The sequence below is a fragment of the Nilaparvata lugens genome, chromosome 11 (genome assembly GCF_014356525.2).
Source record: "Nilaparvata lugens isolate BPH chromosome 11, ASM1435652v1, whole genome shotgun sequence".
Lineage (NCBI taxonomy): Eukaryota > Metazoa > Arthropoda > Insecta > Hemiptera > Delphacidae > Nilaparvata > Nilaparvata lugens.
This window is the reverse complement of record NC_052514.1, coordinates 43,735,803-43,762,874: the sequence shown is the minus strand read 5'-3', so window position 1 is coordinate 43,762,874 and position 27,072 is coordinate 43,735,803. Positions and strand designations below refer to the sequence as shown.

Here is a 27,072-nt window from a genome sequence, read left to right as displayed (position 1 = left end):
CTCAATTACCACTTGTAACAAATAATATTGAGTTATATAAGAAAATTTGGAACCATTGAAGAAACACAAACTTGTAAACACTGAGTCACAAGGAGTCAAGAAACAATCACCTTCCTACTTTATCTTTTTTCTGTATAGGGCTACTTGTAATATAAATATAAATAAAAATAAAAATCTCAGTACCCTTTGTTTGAAATATTTTATCACAACATGTTTTTATTTTTCGTTATATTTATCTTCCTACTTATATTATTTTAATGGACATGTTTTGGCTCATTCCTACATAACATTATCAAAATCAGAACATAATAGAATATAATAAAATAGTTTAATCAATCATTAAAGCTAGATTCCCACATCCGTAACGTAATGAGAGACAAAACGGAATAGAATAGAATAAAAAATAGTTCAATTAGTTTGATCAACCATTAAAACCTAGATTCCCACATCAACATTATCAGAGTCAGAACAGAATAGAATATAATAAAACTAGCCGTCAGGCTCGCTTCGCTCGCCATATCCGTCTAGCTTCGCTCGCCATATCCGTCTAGCCAGGGGGCTCCGCCCCCTGGACCCCTGACTCGATCGTCCAAGAATGAGATCAGCAGGCGAGCGAAGCGAGCCTGCATTTTTCATTTGAGCATTCTTATCATATGTTAGGACAATCCAGTCGGGGTCCAGACTAAACGTCTGGCTAAACGGATATGGCGAGCGAATCGAGCCTGACGGCTAGTAATATAATAGCCTATTCCCAGGATTGAAGTAGCAGTGCCCAATCAATTTTTCCGCGATAAATGCATTTAAATCTTCAACTTGGTGCCAACCTAACAAAGTCAACTCAACTTAATGCCAACCTGACAAAATTATTAATTTAGTTGCCAGTTAACAACTGTTTCGAAGAGGTACTCTATCTAGATTATAGTTCTATAGTAACATATGATATGGAAATTTCAATTATAATTAAGAGATTGGGAGAAGAAGAATATACATGCTAAAAGACGAACTTTAAACCCTTAAAAACAACCCTTAGAGTTAAAATATTGCCAAAAGATTTCTTAGTGCGCCTCTAAAGGGCCAACTGAAAATACCTACCAAATTTGAACGTTTTTGGTCCGGTAGATTTTTAGTTATGCCAGTGAGTGAGTGAGTGAGTGAGTGAGTGCCATTTCGCTTTTATATATATAGATAAGTTCTAATAAAACACACTTTTTCTATTTATTTCACTCTACATGCAGTCAAATATATAATGAAAAAATATAAATATGTATATATTTGACTGCATGTCGTGTGAAATACATGTAAAAAAGTGTGCTAATACATCTCAGCTCGGAATGGATCAAGAAACCATCACAAATAATGAGACTATTTATACTCAGCCTGGCGGAGCGAGTATGAATAATCCCATACCCATTAGAGCTTATGGGAATAATATATACTCTGTACAGGATACGTTCACTAATATTTGAAAATCTGCATTTAATACTTTATTCGAGTTTAAGAATGAATGTTCTAGCATAGAGGAAAAATAGCTCATGCTCATGCTATCTTTTCTCTATGGTAACCAAACTATCTACTTTAATATTATCAATTATTTTAGTTGATGAGTTTGCTAGAAAATTTTCATTTCATTTCATTTATTGACACACTTTACAATTTACAATAATAAATAATACACAAAACATTACAAAACAATAATATAAAGTGGTTAGGTAACCTCATTTGAAAAAACGTGTTGAGACACCATCACACTGAAAATAAAGAAAGAGTAGCTTAGAGCCTAGCTAAAATTATATAAAAACTTGATAAATGTTTATAATACAGAGAAAAAAATATGTTGAAGAGTACTAAGAGATAAACTGTCCCTTCATAAATGTATCATTCACTGCAATATGATAATATCAAAAATACAATATAAAAGTAACTATACTATCTAAACAGAAACTCAACATCTTCTAGTGAAAACAACCAAGATTTCAATTCCTTGAGAAAAATTCTTAAATTTAAACTAGAGGACACATGGAAAGGTAGATAATTATAAAACTTTAAAGCACAAAAAGTAAAAAACCTACGAAAAGCTTCAACATTAGCCTTCAACAGAATGACCTTATTTTGAAATCTCAAACGACTAGAGTAAACTCTAGCATTACTTTGAACATTTCCTCCTCTAATGAAAAATATTCTTAAAACTCTAAAGACATATAAATATCTTAGTGGCAAAATATGAAATTGTTTAAAAAAAAACCATTGCATGTTCCGTTCTAGGTACACGCGCCATTATTCTGATAATTTTCTTTTGTGCAACTAAAAGTGTATTTGTGAAAACTAGGAAATATGCGAATTAAAGGGATATTGTAATAAATTTATTGAAATACACACAACTAATATGATATTCTCTTTTGCAATAATAAAGTTATTATAAGGGAACACAATGGTTAAATCTCATGATTATACTCATTTGAGCCCTAGGTTTGTGGGCAAGAGATGATTGATGTGAAATTTTTCATTCTCATCTATACCATCTATATTGACTGTCACAATTATTATTATTATCATCAGTACAATATTCAAAATATTGTACAAATCATAGCTTATTGGAAATTTTTCAGAAGCAAAATTGAAATCATGAAAAATCTCCATCAGACTAATATTACTGAGAACCTCAGATGACCAAGAAACAGATGTGAAAAACGTAGCCTGAATCAAAACAAACATTGGTTTTGAGTATAATTTTTGAATACCATTTACTATTTAATTTTACCATTTACTAATAGTACCAATTAATCTATTTGGATTGTACCAGAATCAATATTCAAGTTAACCACAAAAGTATCCTATTGTCAAAACAAATTGTTCACAACACATTCCAAGATCACAATTACTGAGGTACGAATTTATAGCCTACTATAACCTATTAATACGCAAACATTCCAACTTACTGATTATTATAATTATTCTAAAACCAATAAAATAATGTACATAATTGAAAATTTTATAATTGATATTGAAATTGGTTTATTTGCCATAACATTTTCAATCAGTACTTACATTAAAAATATGATAGATACTATAAATAATATTATAAGTAAATAAATTTATATAAAAAGGCACTACCGGCATAATTGATAAATTAAATTTATTGATTAGAATAAAAAACTTGCAACTAAATTCTATATATAAAGGGAAAATGTTTCAAAAAAAATTGTAATAAATAAATGGTTTACACTGTACTGTTAAGTTATAAATTATGGTACTACTGCTCTACTTTAAATAATTATAAAACATTGAGTTGTAGTCAAATATCATAAATTTATCTGGAGAAAAACACGTTTTTTAGAAAAACACGTTAAAAACATGTTTTAACGCTTATATTATGTGGTCATCTTCAGTGTTGAAACATGTTTATGTTTTTTTGTAAATGAGTTTACAATATTTTATTTTTGTGTTTTAATTATGATTAAATATCACTACATCTCGCCATGCAATGTGTTGTGGCTCATCATTGTAAATCTAAATTCTCAATGGTTGTCAATAAGAGACAAATATTCTAATGTAATCATGAATCATTGTAAAACATTAATTTATAACTTAACAGTACAGTGTAAACGATTTATTTATTACAATTTTTTTTCATGATCACTATTGTATAAATAACGTATTTGATTTATTGTTCACACTAGTTTAAATGACGTGTTTGTGGAATTTAAATACTTTTGAGGAATAGACTAAGAATCCAAACACAGAAATGTAAATTTATTATTTTTTACAGTGATATAAAATATTATGAGTGGATCAATAAAACTTTCGGACGACTGGGAATCTAACAAAGAAGAACTCTATGCTTGGATTGATGAGTTTGAACTATCAAGACCAAAAAAATGCTTGAACCGAGACTTCTCCGACGGTGTTTTAGTAGCGGAAATTCTAAAAATATTGTATCCACGCCTGGTTGAACTCCACAATTATGCTTCAGCCAGCTCCAGAAATCTAAAAATCGAAAACTGGACAACACTGAACCGAAAAGTGCTGAAAAAATTGAAACTAAATCTTAAAAAAGAACAAATTTTCCAAATCGTTGACGCGGTACCGGGAGCTATTGAAAGTTTTCTAATGAGAGTCAAAAAGCAGATAGATTTAGAAAAAATGGAGCAACAAAAAGACAACAATTCTGATTCACAGGATTCCAGTTTTCTAGATTCATTGGATGAACAGATAGAAAGTGCAGCACTGTTGGAGAAGATACAAAACTTGTACAAAAACGAAGCTAAACTGAATAAAACACTCAGTGAGAAGGATGCAACGATTGGAAAACTTGAAAGTAGAGTGAAACATTTGGAGGAGATTTTGGAGCTGAAAGATCAGCGGATTGAAGATTTGATGAGATGTGCCAAGAAAGAGAATCATATCGTTTTCTGATTGATGGATTTTGTTAAACTAAACTAGAAACATCTTTGAAATTTTCGAATCACTACTTCTCATTCAACAAAAGATATCAGCCTTACTTTTTCATTGCGTTAAAAGATACAGGAAAAGGAATATTCTACAGACTTAGTGCCGGTTGCACAACAGCCGGTTTAATTTTAACCGTGATTAATTCCACGAGAACAAATGAGAGAAGCCGTCTTTTCAAAAACGCCTTCTCTTATTGGTTCTCGTAAAATTAATCAAGGTTAAAATTAAACCCGCCTATTGTGCAACTGGGCCTTGAACGGTCAATTAAATCCAGAATATTTTTCAATTTTCAAAAAAATCATGAAATTATTAACAATACTTTCATGGAGCAGGTTTTAAGATATAAATTTGATCGGAATAACTGCTTATAATTTTCAGACTTCTGTAATATGTACATTCTTTAGAATCGCATTTCATAAAATATGACAATAAATCAATTCAAATACATTGCACTCGTAGTTGTCCTACCTGCTAAAACATGGAACGTTTCAATGTGTAGAATAAAAATAATTTACGTTGTCTATTCTACCATAGAGAAACAATAGCGTAAGTAGATATCCCATGGTATAGTATGTTTATGTCGCAACTTTTACTGTTATCTCAAGCCGCTAGTTCATGTAAATCTTTCCCGTGAAGCTGTGTGACACTGATCGTCTCTCATAGTGTGCCGTTCATACACTCTCACCCCAACAAAACAGTAAAGTCTCAAGTCGATTACTATCGATTATTGTAGATTTTTACTGTTTTGTTGGGGTGAGAGTGTATGAACGGCACAATATGAGAGTTTACCAGCGTCACACAGCTGCATGGGAAAGAAATACGTGAACTATCGGCTTGAGATAACAGTAAAAGTTGCGACATGAACATACTATATACCATGGGATATCTATTTAAGCTATTGTTTCTCTATAATTCTACTGAAATACGATAGTCTCAAAATTATTTTTTATTAATTATTGAATAATTCTTCATCTCTCATAACAGTGTTGAATTTTTCCTGTATCTATCAACTTTCTCTGGATTGGAATTATTGTAGGCGTACTTGCATTGTATTTTATTGTAAAGTAGGTGATATTTTATTACAAGACACTACTTTTCAAATAACATCACTTTGGTGAGAATAAATAAATAACATCAATAATTATTAATCATTAATAAATAACATCATCTATATGTGTAAAAGCGAAATGGCACTCACTCACTGACTGACTGACTGACTCACTCACTCACTCGCAGAACTGAAAATCTACCGGACCATAAACGTTCAAATTTGGTAGGTATGCTCAGTTGGCCCTTTAGAGGCGCACTAAGAAATCTTTTGGCAATATTTCAACTCTAAGGGTGGTTTTTAAGGGTTTAAAGTTCGTCTTTTAGCATGTATATTCTCTTAATTATAATTGAAAAATGTCCATACCATATGTTAATATAACTATAATCTAGAGAGAGTACCTCTTCGAAACAGTTGTTAACTGGTAACTAAACTAATAATTTTGTCAGGTTGGCATTAAGTTGAGTTGACTTTGTTAGGTTGGCACCAAGTTAAAGATTGAAATGCATTTATCGCGGAAAATTTGATTGGGCACTGCTACTTCAATCAGAGTTATCGCGGAAAATTTGATTGGGCACTGCTACTTCAATCAGAGCTATTCCTGGGAATATTATATTACTAGCCGTCAGGCTCGCTCCGCTGGCCATATCCGCTTAGCCAGACGTTTAGTCTGGAACCCCGACTGGATTGTCCTAACATATGATAAAAATGCAGGCGAGCGTAGCGAGCCTGCTGATCTCATTCTTGGACGATCCAGTCGGGAGTCCAGGGGGCTCCGCCCCCTGGCTAGACGGATATGGCGAGCGAAGCGAGCCTGACGGCAAGTTAATAAATAAAATTACTTTGGTGAGAATGGTCTTTGAATGGTGGAACGATGGACAAAATTTTCCTTCTCTTAGATTCGGTTGCACAAAAGCCTGTTAAATTTTAACCGTGATTAAAAGCCAAAAGAACCAATCAGAGAAACCTTCTTTTCAAAAAGGCTTCTCTGATTGGGTTTCGTGGCATTCAACCATGGAACAGGCTTTTTTGCAGCCAGGCCTTTGTCTCTGATTACTCTTGACTATGATAATATAAGGCTGGACCATAGCCACCTCAAATACAAGGCCCCGGCCTACGATATTGCAACGTCGCAGTGTAGGCCTAGAATCTAATACATGATTGGTGAAAAAGATCAGCTGGTATTTTTTAAAATCTTTTTCACCAATCATGTATTAGATTCTAGGCCTACACTGCGACGTTGCAATATCGTAGGCCGGGGCCTTGTATTAGAGGTGGCTATGGCTGGACACTAACGACAGGACATGCATGATGAACATCTGTGTGATGATGCATCCATAGCAACCGTTATATATTCAATTTGTTGATTCCTCTAATTCAACCATTCAAGTTCAGTTCTAGTTGATTGAAGCCTACATTTCTAAAAGGTTTCTAATTCTATTATAATTTCGAGCCCCTGTCACAGTCAGGTTGAAGAAGCTAGTTAGAAGATTAAAAATTCTGGTGTGGCGCACTCACACAACTTTCCTTGCCGTTATGAAAATTGAACACCTGACGCTAGTGTTCACGCGCATCTCAACTGTACTATTCAAATATCTGAGCCCAGCTGGTGACAGGACAATAACGCTGGATACACACGAGATCTGCTATCTCTTCATAGTGGATGATTTAATAGAATCAACAGTTGCCAACAGTTTGCAATTGAATAATCACATTTTATCAAATTTCAAGCTTATTTACAATTTCAGGTGAAAATGTTACTGGACATTAATTGTAGAGATTTTTCATGCTCAATCTTTTCCACTCGAAATTTTTCATTTAAATTATATCTGAGACCTGATAATTGGAAATCTAAAATCAAACTTTGCATAGATGGGGTGGAGCTCCTGAAATTTTTACAGATATATGACTTGTGGTAGTTGATATAGCTTATCAATGACTATTTTAAGTATAAATTTGATCAAAATCGTTGGAGCCATTTTCGAGAAAATTCCGCAAACCCCTGTTTTTGACAACATTTTCGCCATTTTAGCCGCCATCTTGAATTGCAGTTGATCGAAATTGTTCGTGTCGGATCCTTATAGTGTAAGGACCTTAAGTTCCAAATTTCAAGTCATTCCGTTAATTGAGAGATGAGATATAGTGTACACAGACGCACATACACACACACACACACACACACACACACACACACCACACACACACACACACACACAGACCAATACCCAAAAACCACTTTTTTGGACTCAGGGGACCTTGAAACGTATAGAAATTTAGAAATTGAGATACCTTAATTTTATTCGGAAAGCAATACTTTCCTTACCTATGGTATTAGCGCAAGGAAAGTAAAAAGCGACCCTTTAGTCAAAGAGGTTGAACTCATTCAAGCCAATCCCGAGTATGCATTCATCCGTCATCAAGATGGACGTAAATCCATAGTCTCTTCGTTATTTAGCACCTAAACCTCAGAACTCTTGAATTGGAATTCTCTCAAACGGGGGAAGAATGTGGTGATGCAACCATAGAACATAGCAACCGTTATATATTCAATTTGTTGATTCCTCCGATTCAATCATTCAAGTTCAGTTCTAGTTGATTGAAGCCTACATTTTTGAAAAGGTCTCTGATTGAAGCCTACATTTCTGAAAAGGTCTCTAATTCTATTACAATGTGTTTAACACACATTTTTTTAACATCTTTATTGCCCATAAAAACAAAATAAAAAAACTTACAAAAGAAATATTCTAGATTAATATTATGCTATTTTGCAAATAAATTAAAATTACATGGCACCACCCAGCAGAGCAAAACCCTGACCGCTGAGTGAGAGTATCAGCTGTTTAGACAATATAAAAATTTATTTACTAATAATCAAAGCTACAAAAAATCTAAGTTCAACAATAAATTACTAGTAATTATAATATTTGACTGATGTCGAAGAAAATTTTTTGTATCACCCACTTATTTATCTGTTCCACCCTCCGTCTACCCCTATTAGAAAGAGATTCTGACAATGCATTTGGCATGATATTTATTATTTTTGAGCTAAGATACCCCAATTGTCTTCGCACTATTGTCAAATCTGAATAGTTAATATTATAAATGTTATGAGATGTAACTCTCAGGTTATACATAGAAACGTTATTATTTACTGTAAATTCATCCTTCCTCATCCATGCATAATAGAGAAGTTTCGTCATACAGTATTGCGTCATCACAGCGAAAGGTTTCAAATAAAATGTTAGTGGTTACTGGTTAGGTTTTTGTATCTTCGATTTTTTGTTGTCTATTTCCTCTTCACTACTCTGAGGTTAAGAGAATTCAAGATTTGTCTCAGAAACTGGCTAATAAACAAAGAATTTTATAGTATGGCAGAGTTCTTCGGGGTTCTGCCATATTTGTCATTTCATGTCCAATTTATTGATTTATTTGCTGCTGTTGTTGCTTGTATTGTTGTTGTTAGTTTTATGTATAAACATTTGTGAAACAATGTACATGCGAAGAATGATTGATTAAATTTGATTATTTTTGTATCTTATTATTTGTAATTCTCCAGTTGTCGCTGATAACAAAACATTTGTGATGAACATGAGTGTGCATGATGAACATGCATGTACACACATGTTTATCATGCATGTTTTAAACGTTAGTGGTCAGTCTTAGACTTATAAACACGAACTTATCACATTCTCATTAAACGCCCTATGAATGACAGTCACGTATAATTAAGAGTGTATTCAATAGGGTTTTAGTGAATGATAGATCTTTTCAAGTTTGAAGATTGAGAGAAAATTTATAACTTGTTGCCAACGAAAGTCAGAGAATTTAATATGAGCAGTTTTAAAAAATGTGTGAAAGATATGTTGTGTGAGCTTTGTGTCTATAGTGTTAATGAGTTTGTAGAATGTTTGACACTTGATAACACATCTATAGACATATAGAATATTATTGTTGTTGTCCTGTTTTTATATTGTTGATTTGTTATTACTATTATTATTGTTAGTGTTACAAAACGTTACCATACTTATTCATGTGCTGATGAATGAAGAATGTTATGAATTGTAAATGTACCTGACCTTGTTATACAATTTGTTTTGTAATGACAATAAACAATTTTGATTTGATTTGATAATTTTGTGAAGTGAACAACTACAAGACTTAACCTATTTCGGACTGTATGTAACCTTATCTAAATTTGGGAGAGGAATAGCACAAGGTTATCTTATTTTTTCTCTCCTTAATCAGATTTATTATTTACTTATTGTATGAATCAATAAAGAATCAATCAATCAATAAAGTACCTTGACATCAGTGAGAATAGTGGGCCCGACAAAGTTGCCGTTCTCGTAGCCTTTGACCTGGATGCCGCGACCGTCCAATAGGAGAGTAGCTCCCTCGTCCACTGCTGACTCGATCAGCTCACAGATGCGCTGCTTGGCCTGGGGGGATATCACTGGGCCCACATCCGTGCCCGGGCAATGACCTGACACACAATCCAAATAAACAATCAAAATATTGAAGATTCAAGATTTAATAGAAACTAGCACGTAACCCGAGCTCCGCAAGGATCTAATTAAAATGGTCCTTTATCGTTAGGACTACTCTTGAATAGAAATAAAAAAGTACCCAAACAATTAAAAAACAATAGTACATAAACAATTTTATAAAAGGGTTATTAGATTTTTATTACTAATTAAAAATTTGACAAACTGAAATCTGGAAGGATTTAAAATAGGCCTATAACCATCCTCAGTAAATTAAGAATCAATATGCAAAATTTCAAGTTACCTAATCAGTCCAGTAGTTAAGGCGTCATTCGTGAACTTCTTATCCCGTACGTGTATAAGCCAATTCTTTCATTTATTATATTATAGACTAGCCGTCAGGCTCGCTTCGCTCGCCATATCCGTCTAGCCAGGGGGCTCCGCCCCCTGGACCCCCGACTGGATCGTCCAAGAATGAGATCAGCAGGCTCGCTTCGCTCGCCTGCATTTTTCATTTGAGCATTTTTATCATATGTTAGGACAATCCAGTCGGGGGTTCAGACTAAACGTCTGGCTAAACGGATATGGCGAGCGAAGAGAGCCTGACGGCTAGTAATATAATATTCCCAGGATTGAAGTAGCAGTGCCCAATCAATTACTTTTCCGCGATAAATGCATTTAAATCTTCAACTTGGTGCCAACCTAACAAAGTCAACTCAACTTAATGCCAACCTGACAAAATTATTAATTTAGTTGCCAGTTAACAACTGTTCCGAGAGTAGGTACTCTATCTAGATTATAGTTCTATAGTAACATATGATATGGAAATTTCAATTATAATTAAGAGATTGGGAGAAGAAGAATATACATGCTAAAAGACGAACTTTAAACCCTTAAAAACAACCCTTAGAGTTAAAATATTGCCAAAAGATTTCTTAGTGCGCCTCTAAAGGGCCAACTGAACATACCTACCAAATTTGAACGTTTTTGGTCCGGTAGATTTTTAGTTATGCGAGTGAGTGAGTGAGTGAGTGAATCAGTCAGTGAGTGAGTGCCATTTCGCTTTTATATATTATATAGACTAGCAGGTAACACGTCATCCGCAAGGATCTAATTAAAAACTTGACAAACTGAAAACTTCACCTACTGAAATCTGAAAGGATTTAAAATAGGTCTATAACCATCCTCGGTAAATGAAGACAAACCACTCTCGGTCTCAGACAGCACCGTATCGCGCATGCGTTAGTAATGGTTTTTTCCCATTCCATTCAGTCAGTTCTTTGAATGTAACGTAATGTTTTTTTCCCATTCCATTCAGTCAGTTCTTTGAATGTAACGTTCTTTGTGATGATGGTTACCGAGCACCGTAACTGGAGCCGTCATTCCATTTTGATGATGATATTATTATCCAATGATGATTTATCATTAAATTCGATATAATAATCAATATATTATCATCATTTCATTCAATAAGAGAAAGAGTACTTCTCAATAATATAATTAATAAAATATAACGGTTGTTATTTAACTAATGTTAAAAAACACTACAACCAAGTCAGCATAATTGTCATTTCAAAGCAAAAACCTAACCCCCTAACCTCCCCTTTTATATTTAAAACATTAATAAACATAAACTTTGGTAAAAACCCGTAGTCCCTTTCAGCATATTGCAATTTTAAAGCAAAATCCTAACCCCCTAACCTATCTTTTCCCCTTTGAAATATCAAAAACCACGATCTTGTCTAGCATATTGTAATTTTAAAGCAAAAACCTAACCTAGCCTTATGAAACATTATCAAATATAACTTGAAAAACCTAACCCCTAACCCTTTCACATTCAATACTTTCGATTTCAAAGCAAACTCCTAACCCCCTAACTCCTTTCACCTTTGAAACAACAAAAAACATAACTCTACCTGGACCCTAGCCCCTTCTAGCATATTGCAATTTCAAAGCAAAAACCTAACCTATCCTAATGAAACATTATTAAATACTGTATAAACTAAATAAAACCTAACCCAAACCTATTTTGTCAATTAGTTGAATTTCCACATTGTTGATAATCGATGTGGCAACCATGCAATGCTTGAAAGAGATAGCGCCATCTGCTTTGTTGAATGATACACAAGGATAGCAACACCATTGCAAATCACACACTGCCATTATAACGTGGACCTCACTATAGATACTCAAAGAATACTTTTGAATAACTATGTGATAACTGTGACCGTTGCTGGCCGTTACTCTGTATCTGAGACAAAGAGAAGCTGCTAAATGAAGAATCTATATGCAATATTTCAAGTTAATCAGTCCAGTAGTTTAGACGTGATGATGCGTCAAACATAATTTTGCTATCCCGTACGTGTATAAGCCAGTCATTCCCTTTATTAAATTATAGATTACAGTTGACCAGAGCTGTTGTTTAGCAATGTAAGCCAATTGTTTAGCCAGAGCTTGTTTAGTTGCAAATTTAATGTAAGTTGCTTTGCATTTTCTGTTATTTTCAAGTATTTAGTAAAACATATTTTAATTGTGTAAAGTATACGAAATTGTTGAGTAGTGAAGTACCTATTGTGTACGGCTAGGCGCACACCAGTTAGTCAAAACAAGACACAACATGATCAGACACGTTTAGTCACAATACTTAACATTCTTGCTTATGAAGCAACTCACACTGATTTGTCATTGCAATTAGACATGTCTTCATAAGCAACTATGTGAAGTATTGTGACTGAACGTGTCTGATCATGTCTTGTCTTGTCTTGACTAACTTGTGTGCCCCTAGCCTTAATGCAATCCTCACAAATAAGTACGGCCGGTAAGTACGTGATTTCTAAAAGTGACAGTTAACCAACTTATATAATATTATAATAGTAATAATTGATTCGAATACCCAATGAAAGCTATGTGAATAGAACTAAGGATTTCTAATTTTTTGAACGGTTTCACTCAACGAATTTTACATCTGCTTTTACTTTCCTTGCCCTATTACCATAGGTAAGGAAAGTATTGCTTTCCGAAAAAAATTAAGGTACCCCAATTTCTAAATTTCTATACGTTTCAATGTCGCCTGAGTCCAAAAAAGTGGTTTTTGGGTATTGGTCTGTATGTGAGTGTGTGTGTATGAGTATATGTGCGTCTGTGTACACGATATCTCATCTCCCAATTAACGGAATGACTTGAAATTTGGAACGTAAGGCCCTTACAATATAAGGATCCGACACGAACAATTTCGATCAAATGCGATTCAAGATGGCGGCTAAAATGGCGAAAATGTTGTCAAAAACAGGGATTTCGCGATTTTCTCGAAAACGGCTCCAACGATTTTGATTAAAGTTATACCTGAAATAGTCATCGATAAGCTCTATCAACTGCCACCAGTCCCATATCTGTAAAAATTTCAGGAGCTCCGCCCCATCTATGCAAAGTTTGATTTTAGATTCTCAATTATCAGGCTTCAGATACAATTCAAACAAAAAATTTCGAGTGAAAAAGATTCAGCATGAGAATCTCTACAACTAATGTTCAGTAACATTTTCACCTAAAATTAAAAATAAGCTCGAAATTCGAGAAAATGTGATTATCCAATTGCGAACTGTTGGCAACTGTTGATTCTATTAAATGATTCACTATGAAGAGATAGCACACCTCGTGTGTCTTCAGCGTTATTGCCCTGTCACCAGCTGGCTCAAATCTTTGAATAGTAGACTCGAGATGCGCGGGAACACTAGCGTCAGGTGATTAATTTCCATAACGGCAAGGAAAGTTGTGTGAGTGCGCCACACCAGATTTTTTAGTTATGTCTATTGTTACTGTCTTGTTAAGGGTGAATGTAAGAACGGCACAATATGAGAAACTACCAGCGTCACATAGCTTCATGAAAAACAACTACTAGGATTATCGGCTTGAGTTAACAGTGGAATTTAGAGCATAAACGTCTTATATCATGAGTATTTTTTCATGCTATCTTTCCTCTATGCATTATCATAATAATAACAATATCGAGTGACCTGGCTGAGTCAGGTCTGGTGTTAGATTTCTCTTGTCGTACCTGATCAATTACAGGACCCCTGACATGACTGTTTCTATAGTGAGGTCCACGTTATAATGGCAGTTTTTGATTAGCAATGTGTCACCTGGTTATATGGGACATATATATGAATCATATATTTATCTCATATTGATCAGGATTTTAGAGTTTTAATTTAGAAAAGTTTAATGAACAATGTTTATGTCTTTGAACAGTTTTTGTCATCGACAGAAAGATTGTTTATTTCATTTGTTATCAAAATTATTGTAGCTTCTTTTTTGTTTTTGATAACAAACGTGCTCGCTTGTGCGACTGATAAAAATATGTATTTGAAATGGCTTCATGTTTGGCATTGACTGAGTTATATATTAATACCCAAAAATTTTACTAGTGTGTCGGTGTGTGAGCTCGTTCGATAGGACTGTGAGTAAAGTCCGGCTGTTCTGGTGAAGGGGATAGATTTTGTTCTTGTTTTATAATACAGTTTTCCTGTCACAGTTCGGGCAGTTTAAAGAGAATTGTATTATTGAATAGGAAGGGATCTGAACCCACTTCATTAGATCAGTTTTTTTTTATTTTTAATTAATAATTTAACGTCGCGTTTCAACCAGTGGATGCCAAATTGGGAAGCCATTATCATAAAGGTAGGTGACTACTGAGTCATTGTTTTAAATTTTCCATAACCACAACAAATTTAATCTTCACTAGCAGCCAAGCGAGTAGCCCTTGAAATATTCATCTGTTTATTGTTATTTCCTAATTTCTAATTATAATTCTAATTTTGTACTAATAATTTATTGTTTTGTTTTAATTATCAAAAACCAGTACGATCATTTCTTGTTTTTCATTCTCCCACCCTTACATACTCGGTGAAGGCAAATCTTGCTTACAAATGGTATTGCTATCCTTGTCTAACATTCAACAAAGCGGATAGCGCTATCTCTTTCTCGCTTTGATCTGTTGCCAGATCGTCTTTAAACAATGTAGAATTAACCTAATATTAAATTAACCTTCCGGCAGTCGCGCTGTTGTAAAAAGTACAAGCAGTGTTGTAAAACAGTGTCAGTTTTTTTGCTGCACAAAACTATTGAATGGGGTGGTGTCAGTGAATGAGTCACCTATGCATTCCAAAACTTTCTCCCCATCACTCCAATGAGTTGCAGTATCAACCGAGCAATGGTTCAGTCTTTAGGTGCCATTTAGTCGCGACAGTGCATAAGATAGGGAAAGACTGCATACGGGGACTATAATCCAATAATACAGAATTGATGGCTTTCCTTGATGTACCTTATTGGGCTATGAAATGGTAATCATCCAAACGTTCATAGGCGTAAAATAATCCATGAAGATGGAAAAAGTAATTATGCAATTAATTAATATGTTTTGACAATTAACAGAGTACATAACACTTGGAAAATTTGATGTTGTACAAGATACAACACGCGACTGCTCGTGTGATTGAGTAGGGCGCGACTACCGGAAGGTTAACAAAATATTTCATCTTAATTATGAAATTATTGAAAAATATAATTTCTTGCTAGATAAAATATAATTTATCATTTTAAACCAGAAAGAACAGTTAATATTACATCAATAAATCTGTATCAGCTACCGTCTATAGAAAGCATTGCAAGACTAAGGATCGGCAACGTTGTTCTCCTATCTTTCTCCACTGCCATTATAACGTGGACCTCACTATAGAAACAGTCATATCAGGGGCCCTGTAATTGATCAGGTACGACCTGACAACTCTAACACCAGATCTGAGCCAGCCAGACCGACGGCTCAACGTGTCCATCCGAAGCACGTGTTATTGTTTTCTATGTTACATTTTGTTTTCTATGCTTTAGTATTGAAACTATGTTAAATTTTGTTTTCTAAGCTTAAAGCCGTGTCCACACTGAACATGTTAACATGTGAACAGGTAAACATGTTTGTTGAGGAGCTCAGGGACAAACATTTTAAAATGTTTGTAGGCTATAATCAATCATTGTTTGTCAAACGAAAAAATCTGGTGTGGCGCACTCACACAACTTTCCTTGCCGTTATGAAAATTGATCACCTGACGCTAGTGTTCCCGCGCATCTCAAGTCTACCTTATAAACAAAGATCTGAGCCAGGTGGTGACAGGACAATAACTCTGGAGACATACGAGGTCTGCTATCTCTTCATAGTGAATCATTTAATAGAATCAACAGTTGCCAACAGTTTGCAATTGGATAATCACATTTTCTCGAATTTCGAGTTTATTTTCAATTTTAGGTGAAAATGTTATTGAACATTAATTGTAGAGATTCTCATGCTCAATCTATTCCACTCGAAATTTTCTGTTTAAATTGTATCTGAAGCCTGATAATTGATAATCTAAAATCAAACTTTGCATAGATGGGGCGGAGCTCCTGAATTTTTTACAGATATGCGACATGTGGCAGTTGATAGAGCTTATCGATGACTATTTCAGATATAACTTTAATCAAAATCGTTGGAGCCGTTTTCGAGAAAATCGCAAAAAACCCTGTTTTTGACAACATTTTCGCCATTTTAGCCACCATCTTGAATCGCATTTGATCGAAATTGTTCGTGTTGGATACTTATATTGCAAGGACCTTACGTTCCAAATTTCAAGTCATTCTGTTTATTGGGAGATGAGATATCGTGTACACAGACGCACATACACTCATACATACACACACACACACAAACATACAGACCAATACCCAAAAACCACTTTTTTGGACTCAGGGGACCTTGAAAAGTATAGAAATTTAGAAATTGGGGTACCTTAATTTTTTTCAGAAAGCAATACTTTCCTTACCTATGGTAATAGGGCAAGGAAAGTAAAATTGCTGTTTTTCCAAACATTTTCAGTGTTCACAGCTGTAAATATAAAACCTGTTCTTTCCAATACAAATGTTATGTTTGGTGACGCGTCTACACTGGCCACGGGCAAACATTGTTTGTCAAACATAATAAAATTTGGCCAAACTTTTTCAACAAACATGTTTGTAGAACATTTGTTCAGTGTGGACACGGCGTTAATGTTGAAACTTCATCCAATTACTATTGAATTTCACTTACCGGCGCTAACTACCAACTGCTCAGCCCTCTCTTTCAGGTCACAGATCCAGTTCTTAGTTTCGCCGACAAACACAGCCGTGCTAAGGGCCATACACCGTTGCCCGGCGGCCCCAAAAGCAGCTCCCACCAGCTGATTCAGAGTGTTGGCCTTGTTAGCATCTGGCATCAACACACCATGGTTCTTAGCACCCATGTTGCATTGCACACGTTTGCCTGTCTCCGAGCCACGCTTGTAGATGTACTTGCCCTGCAAAACACCACCATAATAACACACACTATACAGTGACATTCATGCCTTAAACCAGCTGATTGAGTGTGTTGGCCTTATTCAAAGTATTACACAATAGTTATTTGTGCAACTAGTGCGCAAAGTGACAGTTTGCTGCACCGAAAGAAACGTTTACGCCCGAGCCGTAGGCGAGGGCGGAATGGTTTCTTGAGTGCTGCAGAGGAACTTTGCGCACGTATTTCACATTAAGTTTTTCCTACAGTTACCATTGAATATGAAAAGTGGGTAATTATGGGTAAAATTGCCTGAAATGCATCAAATGTTTTTCTGTGTAATTTTATTATTGATAAAAACCTTAATCCTAAAATCCTAAAGTCCTCGTTGTCCTTGGTTATAATATATAATGAATAATAATTAGCGCGTTGTGCTTGGTTGCACCTCTGCTCACTATAGCAGCCACAGCAGTCACTGTTACCAACTTCATTTTGATTTTGCTGCACTGTTGCTCCATATAACCTACTAAGTATTTTGCGTTGCCATGTTGCAAATCTGGAGTGCAGAAAAATTTTTCCCGCACTAGAGCGGAAAAGTGATTCTTTGCGTTCTGTAATCAGTGCAGCAATGGCCACTTTTCAACGTAACTGTAGGAAAAAATATTTAACAACATCATTAGAATCGATGATTCATTCGCTATAAGTACGGAGAATTTTAAAGTTCTAGGTCAATCTTGAGGGAATTAAACAACGATGTATTTGGGTGATACGGTATGCTCAGTGTGGTTACTCCAAGTAGGTGAAAAGCTACTCAGAGAGAGTGAACTGTAAACTTGAAATACTGAAAACATGACGTACTGAAAACTTCATAAAATTGAAACTTGTGTCAAGTTATTCTGAAAACTTGACGTACTGAAAGCTTGAACTATTTCAATCTTATATTTGTATTGATCAAGTCTGACTCATTAATCTTAGTGATTTAAACAAATGTAATTTGACGAAGTCGATGTATAATTCTTGTAAATATTGAATGACTAATCAAATTCTATTCTATTCATAAGTCCGTCTGTTGCTGTGTACGCTTGCCTTGAAAAACTCGGTTCTGATTAAAAAAAATATAAATGAAAACGATATTGTCAGTTCCACATAATGAAAATATCGGTTTCATTTCAGCGTAATATGGAGAAATTCCACAACATCTCTGTTCATGATGTAAATTTTAAAAAATATAGTTTTTCCAAGATATAAGAATGGGTTTAAATATGACTCGAAGTTCTATTATTCTATTGATATGATGTTTAAATACTGACGGCATTGTCGGATCCGACAAACGAGATGGATCGGATGTCAGGATGGTCGCAGATGAAGTCGACTGCCGCATGTGCGCCGTGGATGACATTGACCACACCAGGCGGACAGCCGGCTTCAGTCAACATCTCTACCAGCATCATACACGCGCCAGGGTCGCGCTCCGAAGGCTGAAAATTACAAGAACAAGGTTGGGTTACTTTAGATTGACGGTTGATCCATTGAGAAAAGATAGCATGAGAAGAAAATTAGGGTACCTTAGGGCCGGTTTCCGAGCTCGGGATTTAGCTAAGTCCTAGGCTTTAAACTGCTGGAGTCATAAAATTGTTTTTCCAAAACGGGGCGTAGTCACAGTCATTGTCATAGTAACGTTTAAATTAAATTTCGGAATACTAGAAAATTGAACACAAAATAAAATAAAGAGAAAATAGTGTAAAGTTTCAGCTATTTTTAATTATGTAGGAATTTCTAATTTCGTCAAGGAAAAACGTTTCCAATTATAGAAATGAGAAATTAAAACTACGACTACTGTTATAAAAGCAGCGACTACGCCCCGTTTTGGAAAACCAATTTTCTGACTCCAGCTGTTTTAAGTCTAGGACTTAGCTAAATCCCGAGCTCGGAACCGGCCCATAATCTCTTTTGGAAAGCAATACTTTCCTTGCCCTATTACAATAGGTAATATCCCAAGGTATAGGACGTTTATGTAAAAAATTTCAAGCCGATTCTTTGTTTACTCAAAGCCAGCCGGGCTAAAGTGCAAGTCCAGTGCCAACATAGCTGTCATCAAATTTTTGGTTGGGATCGATTTAGTATGTTATTTTGAGCACAAAAAATAAACGGCGCTCACTATTGTTTTTAAAATAAACTAAGTTCATAGTAGCATAACTTTACATGCACTTAACCTATAAGTAGCTAAGGTTAGGAAAAGCTTTATGTTAGGAAAGCTTAGGTTAGGAAAACTCAGATTAGGAATATCATAATTTGATGATTTCAATAATCATAATGGCTGCTACTCATAGGTTAAATGCATGTAAAATTATGCTACTCTGAACTTAGTTCATTTAAAGAACAATAGTGAGCGCCGTTTAATTTTTGTGATCTTGTGCTCAAAATAACATACTAAATCGATCCCAACCAAAAATTTGATAATAGGTATGTTGGCACAGGACGTGCACTTACACCGAAAAAATAATGAATATCAATCAACATAGGCTTCAAAAATAAGAGCGTCATTTTTCAGTTCGTTAACAGGATGCATTGTCTCTTATGAGGACTATACGAGCATAATATAAGTTACGAGTACCATAGAGGCCATGTATTCTGAAGACCATAAGAGAGCTTCAAGTCAACTTTTTGCTGAGGGCTACTCTTATTTACCTGGAAATAAAAATCAACGTACCCTTTTTTATAAACGTTTCATTCATAACATGTTTAATGTCATTTTCCAAGTCCTTGAATTGAATTCCAACTTGAAAAGGGCATTAATATGTTGAAACACGTAGTGAATAAACATTTTTAAAATGGTAGTTTGATTTTTTAAATTCCAGATGAAAAGCTTTAAGCCATGTTTTGCAACGTTCGTTACTAGGTACCAAATAAATCACTTCCAAACTGTTCACCAAAATATATTTAATAATAAATCATTTAAACAATTAATAAACATATTGGACAAAACTCACCCTGAAACATTCCCCACAACACAAAACAGGAAACGAGCAAACGAGAAGACAATCAGCCAGTGAGCCAGTTATTGGCGCCAGAAAAACAAACAACTAACCTCACTTTTTCAAGTATCTATTTCATAATATATTTAAATTTATTTCTTCATTTTCTAACTTTAACATCTCTAATTTATTACTTTATTAATATATTTATTGATCTTGAACATTTATAATTATCTTTTTCAACACAATGTAAAGTTTTATAAAAAAAGTAATTTGATGAATCGGTTTCTTTTAAATATTTATATGTAAATAATTGAAATTAATTGTAATTATAATTAATTGAATTGTATTTTATTTATCTTTAATTGTTTTATTTATTTATTCACTTTTATTATTACAATTTATTTTCTCAAAGTAACCTTCAATCATTACCATACCAACTTAATTTTTCTATGCCATCATAATAATAGCGCGGTAAGATTCAAAAGTAATATTACAGTTTAATGGAAATAGGTACCGTATTGAAATCTCATGAGAAATGAACCTACATCGATAGATGGGTACGATAAAGCTGGATTATCACACAACAGTGACAGTGAATATATGATTCCCATAAATTCTAATGGTACTATTCATACTCAGCCCGGCCGGACTGAGTGGGAATAGTCCTTTAGAACTTATGGGAATTATATTTTCACAGTTCATTGTCACTGTTGTGTGCGAATTCAGCTCAAGTACTGGTAATAGCCTACTGTACAAGTAGTTGAACAAGTACCCAATATACCGATACTTATTGTTATGATCTTATTGCATGGTATGACCATGAGAAGAAACCCCAATAAATTACGTCAAAAGGTGCGTACAGATTTATGCGCATAAACGGAACACAAGAGGTTCACAATATGGTCTCTCGATCCCAACCAAGAATTTGATAATAGGTATGTTGGCACTGGACGTGCACTTACACCCAAAGCCGATAGATTACTGTTGACTACTTCCTATTATTACCATTTTGGGCTAACGTTACTAATAATTACGCACATTTGTAGCCCCACTATTTTTGAAGATATCAACTCATTTTTTTTTAAATAAAAGAGGAAGAAAAAATAGGTGTCGCTAGACTAATTTCAACTCAAAAAAATAATTCTAAATAATAATAAAGGCACTTCGAAAATCTCACATGAACTAACCTTATTTTCAGTAGCCTACTTAGAGTATTTTTACTCTTTATTTACTGTTGAAATACTTGTATCTTTTGCTCATTTCTAACATTAATTTAAATAAACTTTGTCTCAGAATTTTATTATTTTATAGTAAATAATTTATATTACGGTACTTTAAACGATTACGATAGTATCAACTAACAACTGTGATAGCCTGTGACTTAGTTCATTGGTGTAGGATGAATTGATGTTTATCGATGGTGAATGGAATTATCTATTTATTGATATCGATAATTTCCTCTACGAAGGTCCTGCATCGATTTCGGATTTTTATATTAGTTTCCTATTGCTTTTAATGCTTTACAATAATTTTATATAAAAACAATTTAAAATATAAAAAATATAGAAAATTCTCAAACTTTTATTCGTAATTTTTATCTTCATTTATTATATTCTATAAGAATAATAAATCAATAAAATATATTTTTTTAATTGTTGAACATGATTATTTTTAACTTATTTCAACCAGTGAACTCTATACTATAGAGTATACTCTATACAGTATACTCTATACTGGAACGGGCTGTCCAATGCTAAGCTACAGCCAAAAGTGTGTAAGGCGGAGTGAGTGAGACAGGCCTACCGTGTGGGATTCCCTTCTCTCTCGTACTCATACATTAAAACAGGTTGTTGCAGCTCTTGAGTACGATTCTTCATTTTTAAAGTTGAAAAACGGATTTGAATGAGTATTAGGGCTATCAGTATTAGATCACAACCTTTTCTCTTAAATATTGTGATGTATTTGTCGTAAAATGCGTAGAATTGAATAAAAATACGACCGAGAAATGGTGATGTATTGTGTTGCATTTGGATGCAAGAATGGGCATGTTAAAGGAAATAAAATACCATTTCGCAGTTAAGTCGAACATTTTTAGTCTATTAATTAATTCGAAGAAACCTTTTTGTTTTACATACATTTCCAATATTTTTTTCCATATCAATTTATTTGACCAAAAATAAAACAACAAATTTGGTTATATTCCTAGTATACAGTGATAGTTTCTATGCTAATTGAAAATTTAGGCCTACTTTATAGCATCTAAAATAAAGAAACATAGTTGAAGAACAGATTAATCCTTATTCAAAAAAGAATAAATACAAATGATTAATAATTCTGTGTTATCATCATGAGATGACATAATCTATTTTAGGTACCTACTTTTATTTTGAAAAATATGATATTTTAGATAAATATTAGATCAGCTGAATTGTGATTAATTTATGAAACCTTTCCGTTTCAAATAAAAAATCGTTCAATCTATATATATAAAAGCGAAATGGCACTCACTCACTGACTGACTGACTCACTCACTCACTCACTCACTCACTCGCATAACTAAAAATCTACCGGACCAAAAACGTTCAAATTTGGTAGGTATGTTCAGTTGGCCCTTTAGAGGCGCACTAAGAAATCTTTTGGCGATATTTTAACTCTAAAGCTGCATACACATATTCGCGCTTCCGACCCACACCGAGCACGCTCCTCCCTCGTACCGCCCTAGTACCACCATCGAACTACAGTCGCTCCTCCCACGCACCCATCATGAACGTTACGGAAGATGTTAGATCTTCTCGCGTTCCCCGGTCGAACCACTCTTGGACCCCGGTCGATCATCAATCGCTCTGCTGGAGTGACGTTCGGTTGCGGAGCAGAGCGAAAGTCTGTACGCACCTTTAGAGTTTAAAGTTCGTCTTTTAGCATGTATATTCTTCTTCTCCCAATATAATTGAAATTTCCATATCATATGTTACTATAAAACTATAATCTAGATAGAGTACCTCTTCGAAACAGTTGTTAACTGGCAACTAAATTAATAATTTTGTCAGGTTGGCATTAAGTTGAGTTGACTTTTTTAGGTTGGCACCAAGTTGAAGATTTAAATGCATTTATCGCGGAAAAATTGATTGGGCACTGCTACTTCAATCCTGTGAATATTACTAGCCGTCAGGCTCGCTTCGCTCGCCATATCCGTTTAGCCAGACGTTTAGTCTGGACCCCCGACTGGAAAAGCTTAAATTGGGGAAAACGTAGTTTGGGAGAAACCAAGGTTAGGAAAAGCTCAGGTTAGGAAAGCTTAGGTTAGGGAAAGCTCAAGTTATGTAAAGCTCAGATTAGGAAAAACTTAGGTTGGGAGAAGCTAAGGTTAGAGAAAGCTTAGGTTGGGATTCATTAGGTTAGGAGAAGCTAAGGTTAGGGGAAGCTTAGATCAGTGAAAACTTAGTATAGGAGAAATCAAGGTTGGGAAAAACTTAGGTTAGGAAAAGCTTAGGTTAGGAGAAGCTAAGGTTGGGAAAAGCTTAGATTAGGAAAAGATAAGGTTAGGAAAAGCTTAGGTTAGGGAAAGCTTAGGTTAGTATTTTTTAGGTTGGGATTTGATTTTTTTTTCCTTTTTGTTTTTCCAATTTTCTTGAATCCTACTTTAATCCTAATAATCTTCAGTCATGAATATTTACCTTTATATTTTTCTTGTTTTGTTTCAGAACAAAAATTGTGCAGAACAACCAAAATTCAAGGCGTTTTATAACAGGTTTCCAGTAACACAGAGTAGCCTATTCATTCCAATTTTACAATCATAATATTGATTGGAACTATCAAAATCTTCATTATCATCCATCATCGGTTTCTCCTTTGGGGTCATATCTAGATCCTGTTTCCTTGCATAAAACAGTAGAGCACTTTCCCCATCTACAAAATGCATGATTTTGTTGATATAATATTTTGACAAATAGTTAATGTGGAAGCCTCTTACTTCAAACAATCATATTCTTCCCATAAGACCAACACCTGCTCCACCTTCAACACAAATTTGAACCATGCTTAAAGCCACATGATGCTCCTCCCTCCCATTCTTGAAACCCTTTCTCATAATAATAGGCTATAATTCGGTGCTTTATGCTTATAAATTCAAAATTTTTAGCTCATATATATTTTGGATAAAAATATTGAACATAAACTATGGTAGAACTTAAAACAGTTTGGGCAAATTTGATTTGATTTGATTACTGAGCCGTTCTTAAGACGTGTCCACACTGAACAAATGTTCGACAAACATGTTTGTTAAAACAGTTTGGGCAAATTTTATTATGTTTGGCAAACAATGCCCGTGGCCAGTGTGGACGCGTCACCAAACAAAATATTTGTAAGTGGGGAGAACAGGTTTCATGTTTTACAGCAAACACTTAAAATGTTTGGAAAAACATTGTTTGCCAATTTTTTTGGCAAACAATGATTGTCCAAACTTTTTGAAATGTTTGTCCCTGAGCCCCTCAACAAAAATGTTTGCCGAACATATTTTGTTCAGTGTGGACACGGCTTTACACTCTCACCCCAACAAAACAGTAATATAGAAAGTAGTCAACAGTAGTCGGCTTGAAATTTTGAACATAAACGACTTATTAACATGGGATATATCTTCTTATGCTATCTTCTATTTATGATTATAGTAAACATTCAAGATTAATTCTATGTGGATACAGACAATTCAAAGTTGTCAGAAACGTGGTGCACAGCCTTAGATTGGCTACACTGCTGACCTCTCATTTCCACTCTCTTTATAACTTATATAATAATTTTCCTGGACCAAAAATCAAGTGACGAAGCAGTGTGTGATATCATAACCTCAACCTTTGGACAACATTTACTTTTTATCAACATTTTTGGAGAGAAATAGTACATGCTCAGCCTGGTTTTTCCTTCAATGTCATAATTATCTTATGATTGTAGTATTTTGTACAATAAATGAATAAATGAAAAAATGAATCTCACTATAGACTACCTCTTTCTCAATCTATACTTCAAGTTATAGTAAATTGGGACCAAGCCATACGAAGCATCTTTTCAAGCGAGTCTGCAGAGCAGGAAGCTCTCCGATTGTCTGGGATTTCGGGAATCAGCTGTTAATAAGCCAATAGGAAAGCATCCTGCCCTACCGATACGTCTGAAAACGCCTGAAAGAACGCTTCGTGTGTCTTGGCTCTTAAATGACTAAAAATACCGTGAAGTGTTTTAGTAATTGAAATTGAAATTATCTTTATTCTTCTTCTTAGAAAGTACAAACAATATACATATACAAAACTTGAAGAAGGTTCCTCATATGGGCAAAGCTTGTGTGCGAAGAACGAGTTCTCTACATTGACATATACTTAAATATACAATGATAGATATGACAATGATACAATACAATTGAAAAACAAAACAATTTCAACCAATAATAAGCATTAAACAATAACATATTATCAAAACAAAAGAAACAGAGCAATAATAATTATTAATTACAAGATAATAATATTAATTAAAGACGTGAAATGATAATTAAAGGTATTGGGATACTACAAGTAATTAAACCTAAAACCTTAATGCTCTTATAGTTTGCGCAGTGAAACTTAAAGGTGCGTACAGATTTACGCGCCGCGAACATGACCAATTCACTTTAAATCAGCTGATGCCAAGCTTTTTATATCTGTATCTTACCGTTTCTGTAAAAATACAGATATAATCAGTTGATTAAAAGTGAATTGCTCATGTTCGCGGCGCGTAAATCTGTACGCACCTTAACAGACTAGTATTCCTCAGCGTGATAGCATAGGGTGAAATGATGTATTGTGTACGAACCTTGAGCAGATAGGTGTTTCAGAAAGTGATAGCATATTGTAAAAATGATTTTGTATTGTGTACGAACCTTGAGCAGATAGGTGTTTCAGAAAGTGATAGCATATTGTAAAAATGATGTTGTATTGTGTACGAACCTTGAGCAGATAGGTGTTTCAGAAAGTGATAGCATATTGTAAAAATGATTTTGTATTGTGTACGAACCTTGAGCAGATAGGTGTTTCAGAAAGTGATAGCATATTGTAAAAATGATTTTGTATTGTGTACGAACCTTGAGCAGATAGGTGTTTCAGAAAGTGATAGCATATTGTAAAAATGATTTTGTATTGTGTACGAACCTTGAGCAGATGTGTGTTTCCGAGAGTGATAGCATAGGGTATGGTCCAGAGCGGAATCATGGCGGGGAAGTTGAATGGAGTAATGGCTGCCGTGACTCCAAGTGGAACCCGGTATGAATGGATGTCTAGGTCCTTTGCCACGCCCTGTAGGGTTTCCCCCATCTGTAGTGAGGGCATGCCGCAACATTGTTCTACCACCTCTGAAAATTAACATTATTTATTAATTCATTCGACATTCGCAAATCATTATTACAATATAATATGATTGGGAGAAGACATATGTCGTATGGATAGGCAGTGGCAGAAACAAATAAAAAGGAATTAATTCCTTTGGTTGAAATGTTTGAAAGTTTTAAAATGTTCTAAATGAAAAGGGTACTTCATGTTTTTATTAAGTACTTCATTCATACATTAATTTTTTGAGTCAGAGTATGGCCATGGCCTCGTCATCTGCTACATTTCTTTTTCTCTTTTTTTTCTTTTGTGGATGATAACCACATAAGATTTCTGCTTGTGCGTGGGTGAAGGAAAGAGCGAGTATAAATTATGAGATGATCAAACGTCCATGCCTATTCGATGGGATTCGAACCCGCGACCAGGTAGCCATAGCAGACTG

The 27,072-nt window shown here is 34.5% G+C and overlaps 2 protein-coding genes across 2 annotated transcripts in view; one reads left to right on the top strand and one right to left on the bottom strand.

Annotated features, from left to right (window-relative positions):
- The window catches only part of LOC111058571 (probable methylmalonate-semialdehyde dehydrogenase [acylating], mitochondrial), a 47,153-nt gene that overhangs the window by 8,945 nt on the left and 11,136 nt on the right, over window positions 1–27,072 (bottom strand). The window contains 4 exon segments of the mRNA XM_039438487.1: window positions 9,799–9,980; window positions 17,090–17,336; window positions 18,622–18,789; window positions 26,457–26,656. Coding sequence (XP_039294421.1) covers window positions 9,799–9,980; window positions 17,090–17,336; window positions 18,622–18,789; window positions 26,457–26,656 — 797 coding nt within the window.
- On the top strand, window positions 2,672–4,896 carry LOC111058572 (sperm flagellar protein 1). The gene is made up of 2 exons (XM_022346110.2): window positions 2,672–2,883; window positions 3,767–4,896. The coding sequence occupies exon 2, from the start codon at window positions 3,781–3,783 to the stop codon at window positions 4,411–4,413; it is 633 nt and encodes a 210-aa protein (XP_022201802.2). The 5' UTR covers window positions 2,672–2,883; window positions 3,767–3,780; the 3' UTR covers window positions 4,414–4,896.